This window comes from Erpetoichthys calabaricus, chromosome 8 (genome assembly GCF_900747795.2).
Source record: "Erpetoichthys calabaricus chromosome 8, fErpCal1.3, whole genome shotgun sequence".
Taxonomy (NCBI): domain Eukaryota; kingdom Metazoa; phylum Chordata; class Cladistia; order Polypteriformes; family Polypteridae; genus Erpetoichthys; species Erpetoichthys calabaricus.
Genome location: NC_041401.2, coordinates 61969642 through 61989489, shown reverse-complemented (window position 1 = coordinate 61989489; position 19848 = coordinate 61969642). Strand labels below are relative to the sequence as shown.

At 39.0% G+C, this 19848-nt stretch overlaps 1 protein-coding gene across 1 annotated transcript in view; it reads left to right on the top strand.

The window, feature by feature from the left end:
- LOC114655539 (fructose-bisphosphate aldolase C) overlaps positions 1-19711 on the top strand; it is a 33888-nt gene extending 14177 nt beyond the window's left edge. The window contains exons 2-9 of the mRNA XM_028806616.2: positions 7003-7123; positions 7409-7620; positions 8117-8171; positions 8270-8430; positions 10967-11050; positions 11274-11448; positions 11950-12149; positions 18825-19711. Coding sequence (XP_028662449.1) covers positions 7012-7123; positions 7409-7620; positions 8117-8171; positions 8270-8430; positions 10967-11050; positions 11274-11448; positions 11950-12149; positions 18825-18920 — 1095 coding nt within the window. The 5' untranslated portion in view covers positions 7003-7011 and the 3' untranslated portion in view covers positions 18921-19711. The remainder of the gene's footprint in view (positions 1-7002; positions 7124-7408; positions 7621-8116; positions 8172-8269; positions 8431-10966; positions 11051-11273; positions 11449-11949; positions 12150-18824) is intronic.
- The last annotated feature ends 137 nt before the right edge of the window (positions 19712-19848 follow it).

The window sequence follows — 19848 nt, the reverse complement described above, 5'->3', positions numbered from 1 at the left end:
TATCAAAGACTTGCTGATCATGTTTTCTAGACTCAATATATATGGGCTTTTCACTCAGCGCAGGCGCGCGCATTCATCTCGGATGATAAGATCCAGCTAGACTAATCTAATACACGGCTGCGTTTGAAAAACTGACTTATCCTGGATGAGTTTCACTGGCATTAACTCATCCAAGATGAGGCATCTGATCTCGGATGATTTAAGCGACGTACGGAAAATACCCCCCAGCTCACCCGGGCCCATCACACAATATCTGAAAATAAAGAAAGGTGAAGGTCTCAGTAAGGTTGATCTCTCAGGTCCCCAAAACATTTTGAAGATGTTCTTAGAAAAAACAGAAAATCAACAATTATGGAAATGTCTGCTGTGTCAGAATGAGAGCAGCAACAAGCCATAGAATTAAATAACAAGTTTAATTAACAGCAAGAATTGGTTTCTCATTAAGAAACTGGTTGGAGTGAAATTAGTTGGTTTGAATCCCCAATTTAGCTGGTCAACTGTTGACTTGTTTCACATTTGATTTCTGTTTGGCTGTCATTTTAATGAAGAAAATAATTAATTCAGAGCACTGAATCCGTAAAAACAGGGCTATTAAAATGAAGGGAAAAAGAAGTTAATTGGCAGTGAAAACTGGTCACTGATTAGGAAAAGGGTGAGAATGAAAACCTGCAGCCACTGCAGCACTCCAGGACTGGAGTTTTCCACCCCTGGCTTAGAGTATTTAGTTTCAAAATGCTGATGGCACCTATTTTTACTCTGATATGCTCCAATCATTTTCTAAACCATTCAGTCCAGATCAGAGTGGCAGATAGCAATCTGAAACCAACATTGTGTCATTTCAGTTCATTAAATATTCAAACAGTTTGACAAAGCAGGCGTCACAACACATCTTTGAGGGCATCATGTTAACCTGTGACAGTGAGCTTTTCTCATCATATTGTTTTCTTTGTTATTTCTTCTTCTGACTTGTAATAATTTGAACTAAATATTCACTGAACGTGTTATTTGGCTTTAATGAAGAAGAGGACTATTGATGTGATCTTTCAGTGGCCCTGCAATTAAAATTCTAATCATGTTGTGTACAAATCCAAAACAATTTTGTAAAGATTGCTAAGCAAATTAAACATGAAAACACTTCAGCTGTTAACTGAGTGGATACTTTATGAGGTTCACCTGCCCATCTCCCATTATTCCCAGCACAATAGGAAGCTACCAAAGAATCATGTGTAGGCACAGTTCACAGGCCAAATACTGTAGGAGAAACTAAAGATTTAATGGCTCTGAATGTAGCTTGGTTGTTTGCACACAAGACACAAAAGGTTGTGAGGTTAGCAGGAACAGCAACATGGCTGGGGGGTTTCGTACAGGATAAAATCACAGGCCACCATCCAAAAATGTCAGAAATCTTGTGATTAGAAACATGCAGTTAATGAAGGGAGCAGACAGAATCTGACAGGAGTATAAAAAAAACGGGCTACTATGTGTCAAGTAGAGGTGCTGAATGAGGCATACCGGGATTTACAGAGTGAAATGGCAGCTGAAAACGTAAGTTCGACTCCACTAGGTGAAAAGCATAATTGGGGTTGTAATGGGTTACCGGCTTCTGAAAGATTAAAAAATGTCACCTGTCTAATGAAAACCAGTTGTGACATATACACACTGGTAAGATAACAGGCATATGACAAATGAGTCCATGTATTCATCCTGCTGGCTATAAGCTTTGCAGGTTGGTGATGGCAGGAGTGTAATGGTGGGCAATATTTTGTCTTCTGTACTTATGGAAAGACACAGGGTATCTAATACCGCAAAGCACTTTATATGTGCAATTCAGAATTTTGCTGCATTCACATGCTGTGGGAGTTCTTGAAATTCACACTTGTGACAATTCACCCTTCCACCTGCATTGACGTGAGTCTTTGGGTGAATTGCAAGGAAGCTGTTGACTTGCTACTTGGTCTGCACAAAGTCAATCAACACTGTAATGTTTGTGAAAATAAAGAGCAAACTAAGTGTATTGGGTCACTCCAGATAAAGTTTGACTACAGAAAATCATTTTCTGGCTGATTGGGTCATTTTTTGTAATTTTATATTATTGACAAAGGTGAAAGGCCAGCATTAAGTCACAGCATTGCTTTCTCTGAATTATTTGACTCTGAGCTTCCACTGCAAGGGGTGTTCATATAAAATTTCCAGCTGAGAAACTTGTATTTTCCACCTGTTTGATTGCATGTCAATGCAGCATTTGTGATGTGTATACGTTGTCCATTCTAAGTGGAGCTGAGGTGCAGCTATAAAAGTCATACTTTGCTTAATGCTTGCTGTGACTGCTAAACTGCTGCTATTACTTGTATGGAGTAGAGGGGAAACTTAGAGCGAGTGAGCAGGCTGACTTCTGAGGTAAACCGCTGACTGTTTCCAAATAAATGAGATTCCCTCTGCTGACACCAGTGTAACAAGATGAACAAAACTAGTTTTCCAGCAGCAATAGGAGACAACTCTTGGCGGGATGTTGGTTATCTCACCAATGAGAGTGATACCCCTTCATGCGGCAGGCTATAATACTAAGAGTAACAGTAAATGTCTAGATATAGTTTGGTCCTCTCCCATATTTCGTTCATCTGTCAATGAATGTGGCAGGCCTTACATTGGGCCAGTTTATTGTCACTCTAAAAGCATGTTCTTAAATTAGAATAAGGACCCCCACAAATACAAGTAGAACTTACAAACCCTACAGAGGAGGCACCCTGATGGGGAAATGAACTAAGGTCAAAAGTTGTTTGGCCACCATCCTGGAAATGGATTTGTAGAACCTTTTCATAAGGCAATGTACTTGGAGGTGTGGCTCCCTTTCAAAAGCAATCCAGTCCACGTTTACTCCAGCTCCATTTCCTCAGTCGCAATGTCATTGGCAAGTCTCACAAAGACCCTTTTGTAATCCCCTGAATGGTTAGACTGCTGAGCAAGCAAAGTGGCTCCTTTCAGATACTCCACACACATTCCTCCATGGAAGTCTGCCATCACTTGGTATTTGATAGACTAAAAACTTTGCCTAGAAATGCTTATTTCCAGTTGGCTTGATGACAATTTGTATTCAGTCATCAGTGAAGTGTCCACTGTTAGCTGAAAGCCATTAAGAAGGTGATCCCTGGCTTCACTGAAGTTTGCTTGGGCTCTTTTTAACCATCTCCTCACTTTTAGCTGTTTCTGCTTGAGAAGAGTTTTCACTGTAGTCGGGATGCAGTTTTTCACACGCCATTATCACATGTGATAAAGTGGATCAGGAGTATTTTTTCAAATACTATAAACCTTCATTGACATTTTATTTGCCTTAAATGCAAGTATTAATTGAGATGGGTGGAACAGCTGCTTTCTGTACATTGTAATGTGCCTATAGAGTAAGGTGACAATGTATTCAAGATATTGTGAGTATGACATCCATTACAAGGCAATTTGTGTCCATGATGGGAAATAACAATAAATCTGTAGGCTGTGTTGTATGAGAATTAGGTTCACAGTTGTTCTTTGTAAAATAAATAATGGAAATACTTAATAACTACTTTGAAATACCCATTGTTAAACGTAAAACATGCTTTGAAACAAAAATAACATTTTTATAAATAACATTAACATAACAATTGTACACTTGAAACACATCCATTCCACATGCTTATCACGAATATCCCAGTTATATAAGGCTATCAAATCAGAGCACCAAGTGAATCATTTTAAACAACAACATAACATTCCCAAACCTACTTAACAGAATGTTGATTGAGGGCAGGTTGCAAAGGTTTATCTGTGCAGCAGCAAGCACAAGGCAAGACCAACCCGTGCAATGCATTACATAACCCGTTATCACCTACATACAGATAGGCAGAGTGACATAGTGGTTAAGGCATTGGACTTTAAACCCTGAGGTTGTGGGTTCAAATCCTGCTACAGACACGGTGTGACCATGCATAAGTCATTTCACCCTCCTGTACTTCAACTGGAAAAACAAAAATAATATAACCAGTTGTATCTCAAACGTTGTAAGCTGCCTTGGATAAAGGTATCAGTCAGATAATAATTTAATAATAATAATAACAATAATAAACCAACAAGACTAATTTGGAATTACCAGTTAACCTGTCAAACACATGTGAAACAATGTAAAGTGTGACCAGACACAGAATATGTAGTGCTAACCAGTGTGCCACCAGAGTAATGCTCAAAAATGATTTGTTTATAGGATTGAGATCATATAACTGTCCAACAAATATTTTTTTCCAAAAAAAACATAACGTCACTGCTTCTCCATCATATAGCAAAAAGGGATGATGGGCTCCAAAAAGATCCAAAAACCAGGCCAGTATCTTCATTGGCCTGACAGGAAATAGGCCACAAACAAGGCACCCTTATCCCAAACTCAACAGGCAGGCTTTGGCCTGCACAGATCCTGGGGAAGAGATTTTTAAAGTTCAAAATACTTCTTAAAATATAACAACATACTTATCAAGAAAAAGGGAAACTGTGAAACGTTTGGCTTTAGGAACAAGTTTTTAAAGAATCTTTGTTTAAAAAAATGATGTATTTGAATATAATCAAAAAAGCGAAATGTTAAAAGACACAAAAAAAGGAAAAAGGATGCCCAATAAAGGCAACTTACAAAAAACAAATCCTAATAGAAAATCTAGTAATCATAAACACAGAATAGAAGCACAAATTCAAAATCAAAGAAAAAAATACACTCAAAATAATGCACTTCACAGTTAACCACAATGAACCATTGAAGAACCTACTGCCCACCCTCACAGTCAGATAATTATTTATATATATATATATATATATATATATATATATATATATATATATATATATATATATATATATATATATATATATATTTATATTTATATATATATATATATATATATATATATATATATATATATATATATATATATATATATATATATATATATATATATATATATTGGCTAAAGGCACAGGTCATTCAGCAGTGACATCAGGGTGTCCCCACCTCTTGGGGGTTCTTCACAGATACAAATAAACCCCAATATTAACAACATTTACATAATAACAATAAACACATAAAAAGAATGCAATAAACAAGACACAGAAAAGAACATAAGAATAAGCCATGGAACACATCTTGGCTGTAACATAGCACTCAGTAAATTAACATTTTAGAGCAAAAATGAAATGAATAAAAGTCCAACAAAAAGATAAGACAATTGTTGGGCTATGTGAGTGTTAGTCTTGTAATGTGTTGATATGTCAAAAATCATGAAGGTCTCACTGAGGAGCTTTCCGTCGTGTCTGTACTCCATTGATTTAGGTTCCTTCTATGCTGTCGGACACTGTATAGTCTCATATTGTCCAGCAGCTTTCAATTCACCTTTTTTGTCTTCATTTTTTTTTCTGTACTACCATTTTTTTCAGCTGAGGTGAGGCCTTCTGCTCCAGAGAGCTAAGATGTGTCTGCCATCTCCTTTTGAATGATTATACAGTGCAGAAAAAGCAAATGGCTGCCTGCTTACCAGTGAATTTAATTTGCTGTGACTTTGCCAATGACCACTCCACCAGAGGACAGAGATAATGATCGCAGTCTGCAAATCCAGACTAATCTTTGCTGATAACTGCTGATCTAAATTGTTACATAACAGCTCTGTGTTAATCCTGTGGATAAAATGCTGTGCTCGGTATAACCACACAGTAAATAAATCACTATGGTTCAGACTGTCTGATGCGAATAGAGACATTCACACATTTCTCAAGTATTAATATTCAAAATTCAAATAGACTTTCACTTTTTAAAATGAATGTTTTAGGATTAAATGGTTTCAAAGTTGCTAGCACTGTTGCTTCACAGCTCTAGGGAGCTAGGTCTAATTTTCAGGCTTGTCTTTGTCGGAGTGATGTTTGAATGCCTACCCAATATTCAGAAAAAATTCACCACCTTAATCCCACATGATAAAGATGTCACCTTTATGAGGGTCTTGGGATGTGTGATAGATCTAACAAGACTGCAGTGCCACCAGTGTTTAAGTGTTTAACACCTGCAGATCTTAGAAACTTGCAACATAACTTCATTTTCTGGTTCATTTTATCTCCTGGGCCTAAACATTCATCTCCTCAGTTATTTCCATTCATTTTGATAAGGCCTGCAGATTCACATCTTTGACTCTGGATTCTTTTAGTAGTCTGGTCTCACATAATGTCCAAGACCTGCCACTTCAATCAAAGACGTGCATGTTAGGGTACATGGCAACTATAAATCTTTAGTCAGTGGGTTCTATAACTTCTTTGCGCCTAATTCAGAGTCATCAAGGTCTGATTCCATGTTATCATAGAAGCTTATGCTTCCACACTAGTGTGTAGTCAATTCACCACCTCAAAGTCCACCTCTTAAGAGAGTGGCTTCACCAGATGTTAAAAGATTGCAAACTATTTGGTTGAGTGGGGCCTGCAAGTGAAATTTAGAAAAATTAAATTTAGTTTTATTCTTCTTTTTTGCATTTGAAGCAAGGTGTCTGCATTTTGCAGACAGAATGTTGCCTGCATTTCAAGGCTAACAATATAAGCATCTCCACATTTTTTAGGATATAAAGAATGACTTTATGATTCTCAATCACTTCTGTAATGTCTGTCCAACTCCTGAAGGTGCCATGGGCTCATGTCTCCACAGTGTGCTAAGATCTGCCTCTACCCACTGCTCTAAGGCAATTCAGTGATTCCTCACGACATCCCAAATTAAATGCTTATACTCTTTATGTTCATTTTGCAATTTCTGCACCATATACATTTATTTATTAGACAAATTAATTAATAAGTATTGATTTATTGGTTTATTTGTCCTATGAGTCTGTATTTTTGTTTTAATGTTTTTGCTGCTGTATTTGTCTAAAGTTCTCATTGTGATTAATAACATTTATCTCATCTTATGTAATCTACTTTCCTCTTGCAGTCTTCTCTTAAAGGATGTTGTTTCTCTTGCAGGGTCTCAAAATGGCACACCAGTACCCAGCACTTTCTGCTGAGCAGAAGCAGGAGCTACAAGAGATTGCACAGCAGATTGTGTCTCCTGGTAAAGGGATCCTTGCTGCGGATGAGTCTGTAGGTCAGTTGTGGATTTGCAGTTGCTTTTAATCAAACAACCTATCACAGACAGCGAAGGTCGTAGATGCATTTACTTTGTAAAGATACAAAGATTTGTGTTCCTTACCCCCTGTACAACATGGTATTATTGTAGGAGATGATGTGTAGTGACATGTAACCTGCACCAGAGCTCTGCAGTTATTTTTTAATATGCCACATGACACTCCATGCAACTTAGAGCTCATCTGATTTTTTCAGTTTCGCCAGTGGTCTAATATTTTGTGTATGTGTAACTTTACTCTGGCAGGGAGCATGGCTAAGCGCCTAAACCAGATTGGCGTTGAGAACACTGAGGAAAATCGTCGCCTGTACCGGCAGCTACTCTTTAGTGCGGATGACCGGATCAACAGCTGCATTGGGGGTGTCATCTTCTTTCATGAGACAATGTACCAAAGCGCTGATGATGGCACTTCTTTTGTCAAGATGATCAAGGACAAAGGCATCCTTGTGGGAATAAAGGTGACAGGGGATTGTAGGGTTTTGTGATTCAGAGGCTTTGCTGGGAAATGTAAAAACTTAAGCCTGAGAGTCTGGGTTGTTCTGAATATTAAGTTTATTATAGTGCATGCAGGAAATAAAGACTAAGGCAGCTTATAAACTGGATTAGAGGCCTACCAGTTGAGAGTGAAGAGCTGAGAAGTGGTATGGGGGTGGTTTTGAGACCAGAGGTCAGTTTGGGTTGGTTTAAAAGCTTAGACATAAAGCTAGAGACCTGAGTGGTGGCGTTAGGTAATGCATGTAGGTGCTGTTCTACACTGGTATGGTCTGCTGCAGGGGTCAGAGGCATGGGAGGTGGTTCAGATACGAGAAATACAGACCTCAGATTGGTTAGAAGACAGAGAATCAATTCAGGGGGAATTCCAGATAAGTCCTAGGAGAAGTAGAGTTCAAATATGGATACCAGTTTGACAGTCCAAGGACAAGTTTGCCTATGTGTCCCTCTCACCATTTCTAGGTGGACAAAGGTGTTGTACCCCTAGCTGGCACAAATGGAGAGACAACTACTCAAGGTCAGTGGAGTTTACTTCTATCATATACCCAGAAAATAATACCTCTTATGGGTGGCTACTGGTGCTCTGTTGCTGATGTACATTTCACCATTCTGAAGGGTTGGATGGCTTGTCTGAACGCTGCGCCCAATACAAGAAAGATGGGGCTGACTTTGCCAAGTGGCGCTGTGTCTTGAAGATTAGTGAGACAACTCCCTCTCAGCTCGCCATTATGGAGAATGCCAATGTCCTGGCACGCTATGCCAGCATATGCCAACAGGTATTACGATTGTTACACTGTATATACAGTATCTCATTTCCTGTTTGCTTATGTCATTTTGTTTAACAAGGTAACGTTTTATAAGCAAGGGTCCTCAATCATGGTTCAGGATGGCCGCAGTGGCTGCAGGTTTTTCTTCCAACTAGTTTCCTAATTAGAAGTAAGTCCTTACTGATAATGAAACTTGGTATTTAACTATTTGGCTTGTTAGAGCTTTCATTTGTCCAAGAGACATTTTCATTGCGCTGTAGAGATTCCTCCTCTGCAAACTTAGTTCTGTGTTTTGTGGACTAGAATTGATTTAAACTTAATGGTCCTTTCAATTCCCCTCCTGTTTATTTCTAAACATTTTTAACACAGATACTTCATGGTGCATATGCACAGGTTTAAAGGGAAGCACGTTAGCTGGAGAGATTGTGGTTTATTGATTATCTGCATTTCATTATTAACTAATGTCTAGTTAAGAAAACAGGCAGCAATTAAAACTTAAATACAGTTGCTAAAAACTAAAATAGGAAATTAAGGGTTCTGAATTGTAACAGGCAAGATAACTAAAATTAAGCCAAAAAAACATATGACTTTAGTAGTAAATAAATGGGTTCTAATGGAGAAATTGGTTGAAGTGAAAACCTGCATTCACTGCAGACCTCCAGGACTATAATTGAGGACCCCTGATCTACAAAGTACCTAAATTTTATCTTTGATGAATGAAAGCCTGTGGTGGTCTGGCGCCCTGCCCGGGGTTTGTTTCCTGCCTTGTGCCCTGTGCTTGCTGGGATTGGCTCCAGCAGACCCCTGTGACCCTGTAGTTAGGATATAGCGGGTTGGATAATGGATAGATGGATGAATGAAAACCCTGACAAGGTGTACAGTTAAATACTAAGTTTCGTTATCAGCAAGGACTGAGTTCTAACTAGGAAATTAGATGGAATGAAAACCTGTAGCCACTGTGGCCCTCCAGGACTGTGATTGACGACCCCTACTGTAAGCCGTGATGTAATGTTTTATATTAAGTTCATGAAGACAGTGCTGTGGCACATGAGTAATACTGCTGCCTTATAGTTCAAGGAGACAGGGTTTTATCTGATATCCTAAAGATGAGCGTGGTAGGTTCATTGGTGAATGTGAGCCTGAATTTCGACAGGATTCCAGTGTTTCACATGGCATGCACATATTTGGACGTATTAACGCAAATAATTCAAACTTTCGATAAGATTATAGCTTGCAACATTGAAAAGTAAAAGGAGCCTGAAGCATTGTAGTCATTAGTAAATTGCATTCTCTAAATATGTAGTTTTACTGGTCCATGCAAATGTAATCACTTTTTTATTTATTATTAATTTAGTTTGTAATGAATGCTGTAAGTAACAGTCACTTTAGTCACTGGAAACATACCACCAAGAAATGTATAGAATTACTGAAAATAAATGCCCCCTCCACCTGCTAAATAAAATAAGAAATAAAGTGGATCAGCTAAAGATGCCTTGAATATCTAACTGCAAAAAATCTCTGCAAATTCTGGTTTAGACTAAACTGTCATGTGAACTGTTGCTCTTTCTGCCATCTACTGGCTAGAAGTATAAATGCAGTTAAGTCTGAAGCAGCAGAGTGAAAATTGTCTCCGTATATGTTGCTCTTGGATTGCTTTCAGTGCAGGATTTATGTATAAGCTACACAAGCTATAGCTTAGGGCCCCCGCCTTCTTGGGGGCCCCCAAAACAAATTGTCCAAGTGAGCAATTGTCATATATACTTAAATATACTACAGCATTATTTGTCCCAATCAGGCCCGGCCTTAGGCATAGGCGAAGTAGGCGACCGCCTAGGGCCCCAGTGTCCGAGGGGCCCCGGATCGACTCCTTGGTCTAATTTTCACGCATTTCACAGAGCTTCCAGGGGGGCTCCGCCCCCTCAGGGGGCCCCTGGACCCCCCCTTTCGCCTAGGGCCCCATAAGACCTAAGACCGGGCCTGATTGCTTTCTTCCGTCCACCCTTCCATTTTTTGAACCCACCTAATCTAGTTCCTTGGTCTCGGGGCCTAGAGCCTATCTCAGCAACATTGTGTATAACGCAGGAACTAATTCTGTATGGAATGAGAGTCCATCCCAGAGCATGCTCATACACATATCTACATTTCACTCACACTGATCCATTACAGTCTCTAGATAGGCAGCCGTATCATGTCTTTGGTTTAAGGAATTCCTGTTTGGACACAAAAAGATGTGCAAAATGGTACAGTTATAAAAACAATAAATAAAACACAACATTTCTAAAACACTACTACCTCATGCCTTAAAAGAACTTGTGAATTAAACTTTTACTTCAGTGGTCTGATGATGTGCTAGCACCCCGGGGAGATTGGGGACTTCTAAAGTGTAATGAACAAGCCAGTAACACAAAGTTAAAGATCCCTTCCATTAACCAAACCAAACATCTTTGATTAAATAGCAAGTCCATTACGACAGCTCACACCTGTTAGTTCAGTCTGTGGAAAGTCTATGGTTTTAATTCAGTGCTGTTATCCTTTTTCATCTCAGAATGGAATTGTGCCCATTGTGGAACCAGAGATCCTTCCTGATGGAGATCATGACCTGAAACGCAGCCAGTATGTCACAGAGAAGGTAAACGTAGTTTACTTTGTCTTCTTCTGTGTATGTTGGCTCTGCCCTTGACTGTTATTTGTTTTGCCACTTTGCACTATCCATATCCTAAAAGGAAATTCCCTTTTAGCTAATTCATTTGTCCCCTGGTGCTTCACACTACAATACAAGTTGTATGAATGAAAAGATGTTATTTACACACACCCAGCCCCTATTTACTCCACTTGCTTCACTGTCTTTCTAGGTGTTGGCTGCAGTATACAAGGCTCTGAGTGACCATCATGTTTACTTGGAAGGCACTCTTCTTAAACCTAATATGGTGACCCCAGGACATGCCTGTCCCATAAAGTACAGCCCAGAGGAGATTGCCATGGCCACAGTCACTGCCCTGCGCCGTAACGTCCCTCCTGCTGTTTCAGGTATTGTGCCTTCACTTCAGAAAGCATTAATAACAATAAATGTATTATTAATACCTAACAAGGGTTAGAGCAAGAAAGAAAAGTGATTCTAGTGGTTTAGTGATTTAGCTCACAGATGCATATAATACCACTTGGGGAATATTTTACATTTATCACATAGGCTGGGCTGCAACAACCTGGTTCAGAAACATACAGGGAATTAGAAGCTGAGGCGGTTTGTCTTTATTATTTAGCTATTGAGCCTAAAAAAATGATGCAAGTCTGTTGGTGACTGAAGTATGAACCTCCTAATATTAAATTCTTTCAAACACTGGACTGCAGAACGTTCTTGGGAAGGCCATCGTGCATCAGAATTTTAATCACACAGTCTCTTGAAAAATCAGTGTATTCCCAGCACTATGTGAAATGTGCAGACATGATGGGAGAAATGTACAGTACTTAGCTGGTGACTTCTTTCAGGACAAGGTCTAAGCTATGGCTTTGATTCCCCATACTGTACAGGTGTGACCTTCCTGTCTGGCGGTCAGAGCGAGGAGGAGGCCTCTATCAACCTGAATGCAATCAATAAATGTCCTCTTGGTCGTCCCTGGCCCCTCACCTTCTCTTATGGCCGAGCCCTGCAAGCCTCTGCACTCAACACTTGGCGTGGTCAGAGAGATAATGAAGCAGCCGCCACAGAGGAATTTGTCAAGCGAGCCGAGGTGAGCACAGCCAGTGTATCAGTGAGCCAGTCAGAGGCACATGGGGTTGGTTTTAGTGTCTGCTAATGCACTGGGCCTTTTGCAAATATCCTCTTGTTCATTAAATGTATTCATGCATTTCCTGATCCTGCTTATTGCAACATAGATTTAAGAGCAATGGAAGCTTTTCTCAGCTTCATCCCACATAAAGCAGCCACCAAACCTAGGTGGAACATGTTAATCACGGGGCACGCTGATGCACACACTTGTCTTGCAGAAATTAGTTGGCAGATCTCAGGAATGTGGAAGGAAACTGATTACCTGCAAAAAACCCACATAGACAAGGAGAGAACATGCAAATGTGACACAGATAAGTGTCCAGAACTCACAGAGCTGCGAGACAACAAAGACAACAACTACGCTACCATGTCATGTACTCTTGTCATTTTCAATTCAGGAAGTAATTGGCCTGCTCTGACTGTTTATAGAGGTTGCTGCACTCATCATTGGAAGTCCACCATGGGGATTGAACAGATGTACTGTAAAAGCAAAAAACAATAATTGATAGAACATGGGTAAGCCTCAGGAAAAGGAGCAATGGGTGGGTAGATTTAGTCAAAAATACTGTATATTCAGTCCCCTCCATAATTATTCTAACCCATTGTTAAGATAAGTAAAAAAGTATTTTAAAAATTCACCTTTTCGTGAATTACTTTAATCTCACAATGAAACAAAAAAGAGAAATTCAACTTTTAACTGAAGAAAATTTATTCTGAGAAAAAAATAATTCCTCCTCAAGAAATAATTATTTTTAACAAAACCATATGTGCCACAATTTTTGGCATCCCTGCATTTTATTATGTTGTACAATATCCCTTTGTCAATACAACAGCACAGAGTCTTCTATAACATCTTATAAGGATGGAGAATATATACTGGGGAATCAAAGACCATTCCTCTTTTAAGACTCTTTCCAGACCATCCAGGTTCCTAGGCTCTCTTTTGTGCACTCTCCTCTTCAGCCCACCCCACAGGTTTTTCAATAGGGTTTAGGTATAGGGATTGAGACGGCCATGGCAAAAGCTTGATTTTCTCTTCCTTTAACTATTTTTGGTGATTTAAACATACGTTTCCGATCACTGTCCTGCTGAAAGATCCAGTGACAATCCAGTTTCAGTTTCTTGGCAGAGGATCCAGATTTAAATTTAATATCTCCTGGTATGTCATGGAGTCCATGATGCCATGTGCCCTTGTAAGGTCCCCAGGGCCTTTGGAGGAAAAGCAGCCCCACAAAATCTCAGAATGTCCACCATACTTGACAGTGGGGACCAGGTTCTTTTTGCTATAGCCATCATTTTTACACCAAAGCCAAGTTGAGTGCTTGTTGCCAAAAAGCTCAATTTTCATTTTGTCTGCCCATAGAACACAGTTCCAATCAGTCCCAGTAACATTTGGCAAATTCAATGTGCTTACCTTTGTGGTTAAATGACAGGAAAGGCCTTTTTCTGGCATGCCTTCCAAATAATCTGTTGGCATGTAGGTGGCGTTTGATGGTAGTTTTACAGACTTGGCGACCCTAAAATGCTACTGTGTGTATTTGAAAAATAAATTTGGGTCCTCTTCCTAGCAAGTTGGTAACAGTTCCAATTGATTTGAACTTTTGAATTATTGCCCCAACTTTAGATACTGGCATTTTTAGGCGAGAAGCAATTATATAGTCATTCCCTAACATATGAAATTCAGTACACTTTTCCTCATTTGAATTGTGTGTTCTCTTATCTTTTCCATATTGATGAATGAATAAGGGAATTTGACCTCTGTGCCACCTTATATGTATACCCCAATGAAACAGGAATTCATGGATTTCTGCTCGAAAGTTCCAGCACACTCTGGTCAACTTTAAAAAATAAGTAAGATAAAGATTGAAAAATGTTTCAGTTACAGTTTGTTTATAAGAGTTTCCAGGGGTGCCAATAATCATGGCACATGTGGTTTGTGGAAGAAAATTATGAATACAGACCCCCCCCCCCCCCACTATGCCCCGATTTAAGCAATAAAACACAGGCAGGAGAAAGCATCAGTCGTTATTCTTTATTTAAATCTCCGAAGAGGCAAAAAGCATCATATCAGTGTTTTTGCAAAGAAAAAAGTGTCATCTGCGTTCTATTTATACAATCCATTGATTAGGTGACTATTCTTTAAAAGGAATTCATTACAAATTCAGAAACTTTTAACATGATTGGTTACACTTAGTTGCTAACAGGACATGGCAGATGTTGATACCTTAGATGACCACAATTTGATTGATAGTCCTGTTTGCTTAGGATGTGCATGACATTTTAAATGTATTATTTTTATTCTTATTTTAGGAGATGTGTGAATTTCACAAAGAAGAGAAAAGAACAATGGTCTACATATATATATATATATATATATTATGATCCAGCTGGGTACAAAAACAGGAAACAGTATTATAGAAGAAAGGTTATGCCATAAATATAACATTTTTCTCTTAAGGGGGCATATAAAATAACAAGAAATACATTTATCATAATGAATAATAAAATAACAGTGTCAGCTTTTAAGCATAAGCTTAGAAGGAAGGATATGAGACTCAGATACATACCAGGTGCACATTGGACCAGGGTTCAAATACAACTCTTACAGGTTTTGTTCATAGATAATTATATCTTGATGAGGAATTATTTTAATCAGAGTAAATTTACTTCAATTAAAGGATGGATTTCATTTTTTCAGTGCAATATTAAGGTAATTCAGCAAAAGGTAATTTATAATAATTAGTGGTGGAAACTGTTGTTTATATACACAAACGCACACGTACACAAGTATACACACACAGTGTATAGTAGCATGCAAAAGTATTCAACCCCTTGAAAGACCTAAACATTTTCTGCATGACAAAAGATTTGTAGACATTTATCCATTCAATAATTTGAATGTGAACTCTTATGATATACAGCAACAATACTTTTTCAAAGTCACCATTTTTTGTAGATGTTTAATTGAAGAAGAAAAATTCAAAAGTTAGTGTTTGCATAAGTATTAAAACTTTGCGCTTTGAAGCTCCAGGTTAACACAAATGACACAAAGGTGACAGTCATTTGACCATAACTTAACATAATTAATGGGCGGCATGGTGGTGTAGTGGTAGTGCTGCTGCCTCGCAGTAAGGAGACCTGGGTTCGCTTCCCGGGTCCTCCCTGTGTGGAGTTTGCATGTTCTCCCCGTGTCTGTGTGGGTTTCCTCCCACAGTCCAAAGACATGCAGGTTAGGTGGATTGGCGACTCTAAATTGGCCCTAGTGTGTGCTTGGTGTGTGGGTGTGTTTGTGTGTATCCTGGGTGGGTTGGCACCCTGCCTGGGATTGGTTCCTGCCTTGCGCCCTGTGTTGGCTGGGATTGGCTCCAGCAGACCCCTGTGACCCTGTGTTCGGATTCAGCGGGTTGGAAAATGGATGGATGGATTAAAATAATTAGGTGCTTCTTGTGAGTCCTTTATATCTCTGGATATGAAAAGCACCCTTGGTAAGGGCTATAGTGTTTGTTGGACAATCACTGCAAAAATGAAGCCAAAGGAGCATTCTGCTGATGTGAGAAACAAAGCCGTTGAGATGCACAAGGCAGAAAATAGCTACAAAAAATACTAAAGAGTTTGAATGGCCTGTTAAGCACTGTTGGATCCATCATCAGAGAGTGGAAGGTTCACCACAGTACCCACTTTCACTAGAACAGGCTGTCCCTCAAAACTAAACATCAGAACAAGATGTCGACTGGTGAGAGAGGATACTAAAACTCCAACTATCACTCTCAGAAGAGTGCAATACTCTTTGGCTGAAATTAGAGTGAAGGTGCATGGGTCCACAATTCAAGAACCTCCATAACACAGACTTGAATGGGAGATTGGCAAGAAAGAAGCCATTCCTTAAGAAGGTCCACATAGCAGCATGTATGGCATTTGCTACAAAGCATGTGAATGACCTAGTTGTGAGAGAAGGTTTTATGGTCAGATGAGACCAAAATAAAAGTTTGTGGCCAGACTTCAAAGAGGAATGTGTGATGTAAAACAAAGACTGCCCATGCCTCAAAAAACAGCATACCTGCAGTGAAATATGGTGGTGACAGCATCATGCTATGGGGATGATTTTCATGTGCAGGGACTGGGATTCTTGTCAGAGTTGAAGGGACAATGAATGGAATCAAATACCGCACAATATTGCAGGAGAACTTGTTCCAGTCTGCTATGAACCTATGGCTTGATAGAAGATTCATCTTTCAACATGACAATGACCCTAAGCATAAGGCTAAAAGAACACTCGAATGGCTCAAAAACAGAAAAGTGAATGTTTTGGAATGGCAAAAAAGTCAAAGCCAAGATCTTAACCCTACTCACAATCTGTGGCAAGATTTGAACACTACTGTCCAAAGGTGCCATTCCACCATCCTAGAGGATCTCTACAAAGTCTGCCAAGAATGAGGGAAAAATCACTCCTGAACAATTTGCAAGACTGGTACATATTTACCCCCTAGAAATGAAGAGTGTTATTGCAGCAGAAGGGTCTTTGACAAAGTAGGGCTTGAATACTTATTCAAACACTAATAGTTCCCATTAAAAATACTGAATTGATAAATATGTGTAAAAATCTTTTGTCATGCAGAAAATTATGATGGCTTTCAAGGGGACTAAATAATTTTGCAAGCCACAGTATATAATACAAGGTTGACTGACTGACTGACCGATTCATTCATCAATGAAAACACAATAGCCCACTTAGTTAAAAGCTGAAATGTGACAGGATGGTACATCTCAGTCAGCAGGCATCTTCTAAGAAAGGACATTTCAATATAATGTATCAAAATTTAGTTGTAAAAAACACCCCTAAACTAAGTACCTGAGAATCTCAAAAATGCTTTGACTGATTTGATTTAAATTTGGCTATAGAAAATTACTGGACACGTTTTTTTGTTGATGTTTATTAATATTATGCTAACTTGCATGCTCTGCGCTGCACTTAAAGGTGGCTTTATGCAAACAAAAGGACACAGTAGAAGCGACTAATAGCAACACTAACCAATAGGATGGACAGATGACTGGACAAGAGTTGTTGTCCTGGACAGGATAAACAAGATGTAATCATAATGGCCGTGTACAGTGAGGTGCAAAACTGAAGCAGAAATTTCAGCAAAGCTCAATGGTGAGCAAAAGCTGTAAAGCTAGAGTGTCATTGTCAGAACAAGTGGCTATGAATGTTGCTGTTGCTTTGCTAGAAGCAATAAGACAGTGAAAGAGAAGTAAAGCTGGAGGTGATGTCCTCAGATCCAAGAGAAGGGGTCAGACACTGTAGGTTTAAACATAACGGGACCCGCATGAGCTACTCCATTGTAATATATATTCACATCTATGGAGTTTGGAAAGGGACACTTACTCCACTTTCCAAAATTGTTTACATGCATGTCTGCTTACTTGAAACGAGGATGCCCCATCCTCTTTCTCTACTGCTTTCCAAAATTCTTTACATATATAATCTCATTGGTGGACTTTAAACAGGAACCCCCAATTTTTTAAGAAGCTTCCAAAAAAAAAATACCAGCAGTTGTTTTCTCTAGTGCTTGAAATGGAAGAAAATAACTCCAAAAGTTATTCATTCATTCAGTTCACTGCATGGACTGTCTAAATGTGTAGCCAGGAAATGGCATTGCTAATGTAATAAATTTAAGTAAAATGTGATTCAGTATTAGAACTTTATTGTCTGCCTATGGCTATGGCAAAAAAAGCTTAGAACATATAACTGATGAAAAACACAAAGAAATACCTGAGTGAATTATGTAATAAGTACAATTCTAATTAAGTAAAAATCTAATAATGATAAAATACTCAAATTTCACATTATTCCTACTGATAACCCATTTCAGTTCAAAATAATATACTTTCCTGCAAAGTGACCATCAACAAAAGCCAAGTCACTAGGAAAAGCAGGAATCAATCTAATGCAGGAACATTTTACTTATTTGTAATTGTATACAGCATGTTCAAGAGTAAGCAGCTCCAATGACCTATTTATATTATTATTCAACTGATGCCTTTATCCAACATTTAAGATACACTTGGTTACATTTCATTCCTTTTTCCAGTTGGAGCACAGGCAGATCAAGTGGTTATACAGTGTCAGCAGAAGGATTTGAACCCACAACCTCAGCATCTGAAGTCCTAGATCCAAAGCCTTGACCACTACACCTCACTGCCTGCCAATAATATTAGCCTTTGGTTAAAACTCTACAAATACTGTCTGCAGAAAATGACTTAGTTATAGTTACATAGTACTTTTCATCCGATTAGCAAGTGTTAGTTTCTCGTCCCATCCAAGATTGAATTCTGGCTTGTGTCTGAATCTACCAGGTTAAGGTCTGATGCCCCATAGAGGTTTAATACTACATTTATATCTTGGTCAAATGTTTTTGGTTGTCTTTGATCCAATCTGATTTTGCAGTTTAAATGCCTGTAACTTCCAATGAGAGAAACTGTTCACAACAAAATTACAGCAATGCAATGGAGACTTAATGAAAAGTATGAGAGAGACAGAAGATAAAGGTTCCTCTCTGAATCTTGGCTGTAAGTGAAGTCAGCTTTAATTGTAATGCTCAATCTTGACTGACTTGACTTTTCTTTTTCCTTTTTCAAGGTAAACAGTTTGGCATCTCTTGGGAAGTATGAGGCCAGTGGAGATGGAAGTGGGGTGGCAGCCCAGTCACTCTATGTGGCCAATCATGCTTACTGAGCAGCCGTGTTGTGCCCAGGTTTCAGCTTCTGCCACCTAATAGGATCTTCCACTGCTGCCACCTTCCATATCACTGACCAACCACAGGCCTGCGTCGTCTTCTGTACTTTAGAACTAATTATATAAAACAAAAATACAGAAAATACATCTAAAAAGTCTAATATATATAAAATTGAAATATTAATGCTTCTTGTCAGGGTGGGGGGTTATTGCAACCAGCTCATCTGATCTTGCCTAGTGCTCTTTAGGTGATTAAGTAGAGTTCATAATGGAAAGTGATGGAGCAACACTCATTGTTTTGATTATTGCTTGAGGCATGTCTTTTAACTCTCACCAGACCAGAGAGTGGGCCACCATCTATCATTTTACTTGAAAGATAAAAGAGTCGGCAAAAAATAAAAACTGGACTTCTCTAACAATGGGAATGTGGAATAAAGGCAAGAATGAAAGAGTGGTTAGGAGACACCCACAGCTCACACCACAGAGATCTGAGAGACACCCTGGAGAGCTCCATTAGGACCGTTCAGCCAAACGGCCCTGGAGCAGAAAGACAAAGGGTGGAAAATTGCCTCACCGTAGGGTGCAAATGTTTGGATATTCACATAAAGCTTGCATCCCCATCCCTTGAAATGCAGTGATCCAGTCTCTGTGCAATAACATGCTGAGTATCTGATGAGGGCCACAGACCTCTCTGCTGTGTGAGAAATGTATTTGTGTGATATTAGTGTTGTTATTAATACACCAAAATTGTGACCAAATAAACCTGTAGAAACTGGACACCAATTAGCATATCTGACGCTTCCTTTTTTCCTCTTCCTGTTCTTTTTTTCCTTTCTTTTCAGTGTACTGTAAAACAGGCAGTGGTTGTCAGTCATATTCCTAAAAGAATTTAGGGTAAAGTCAACTTTATTCAGTGTTCTCACTCCTA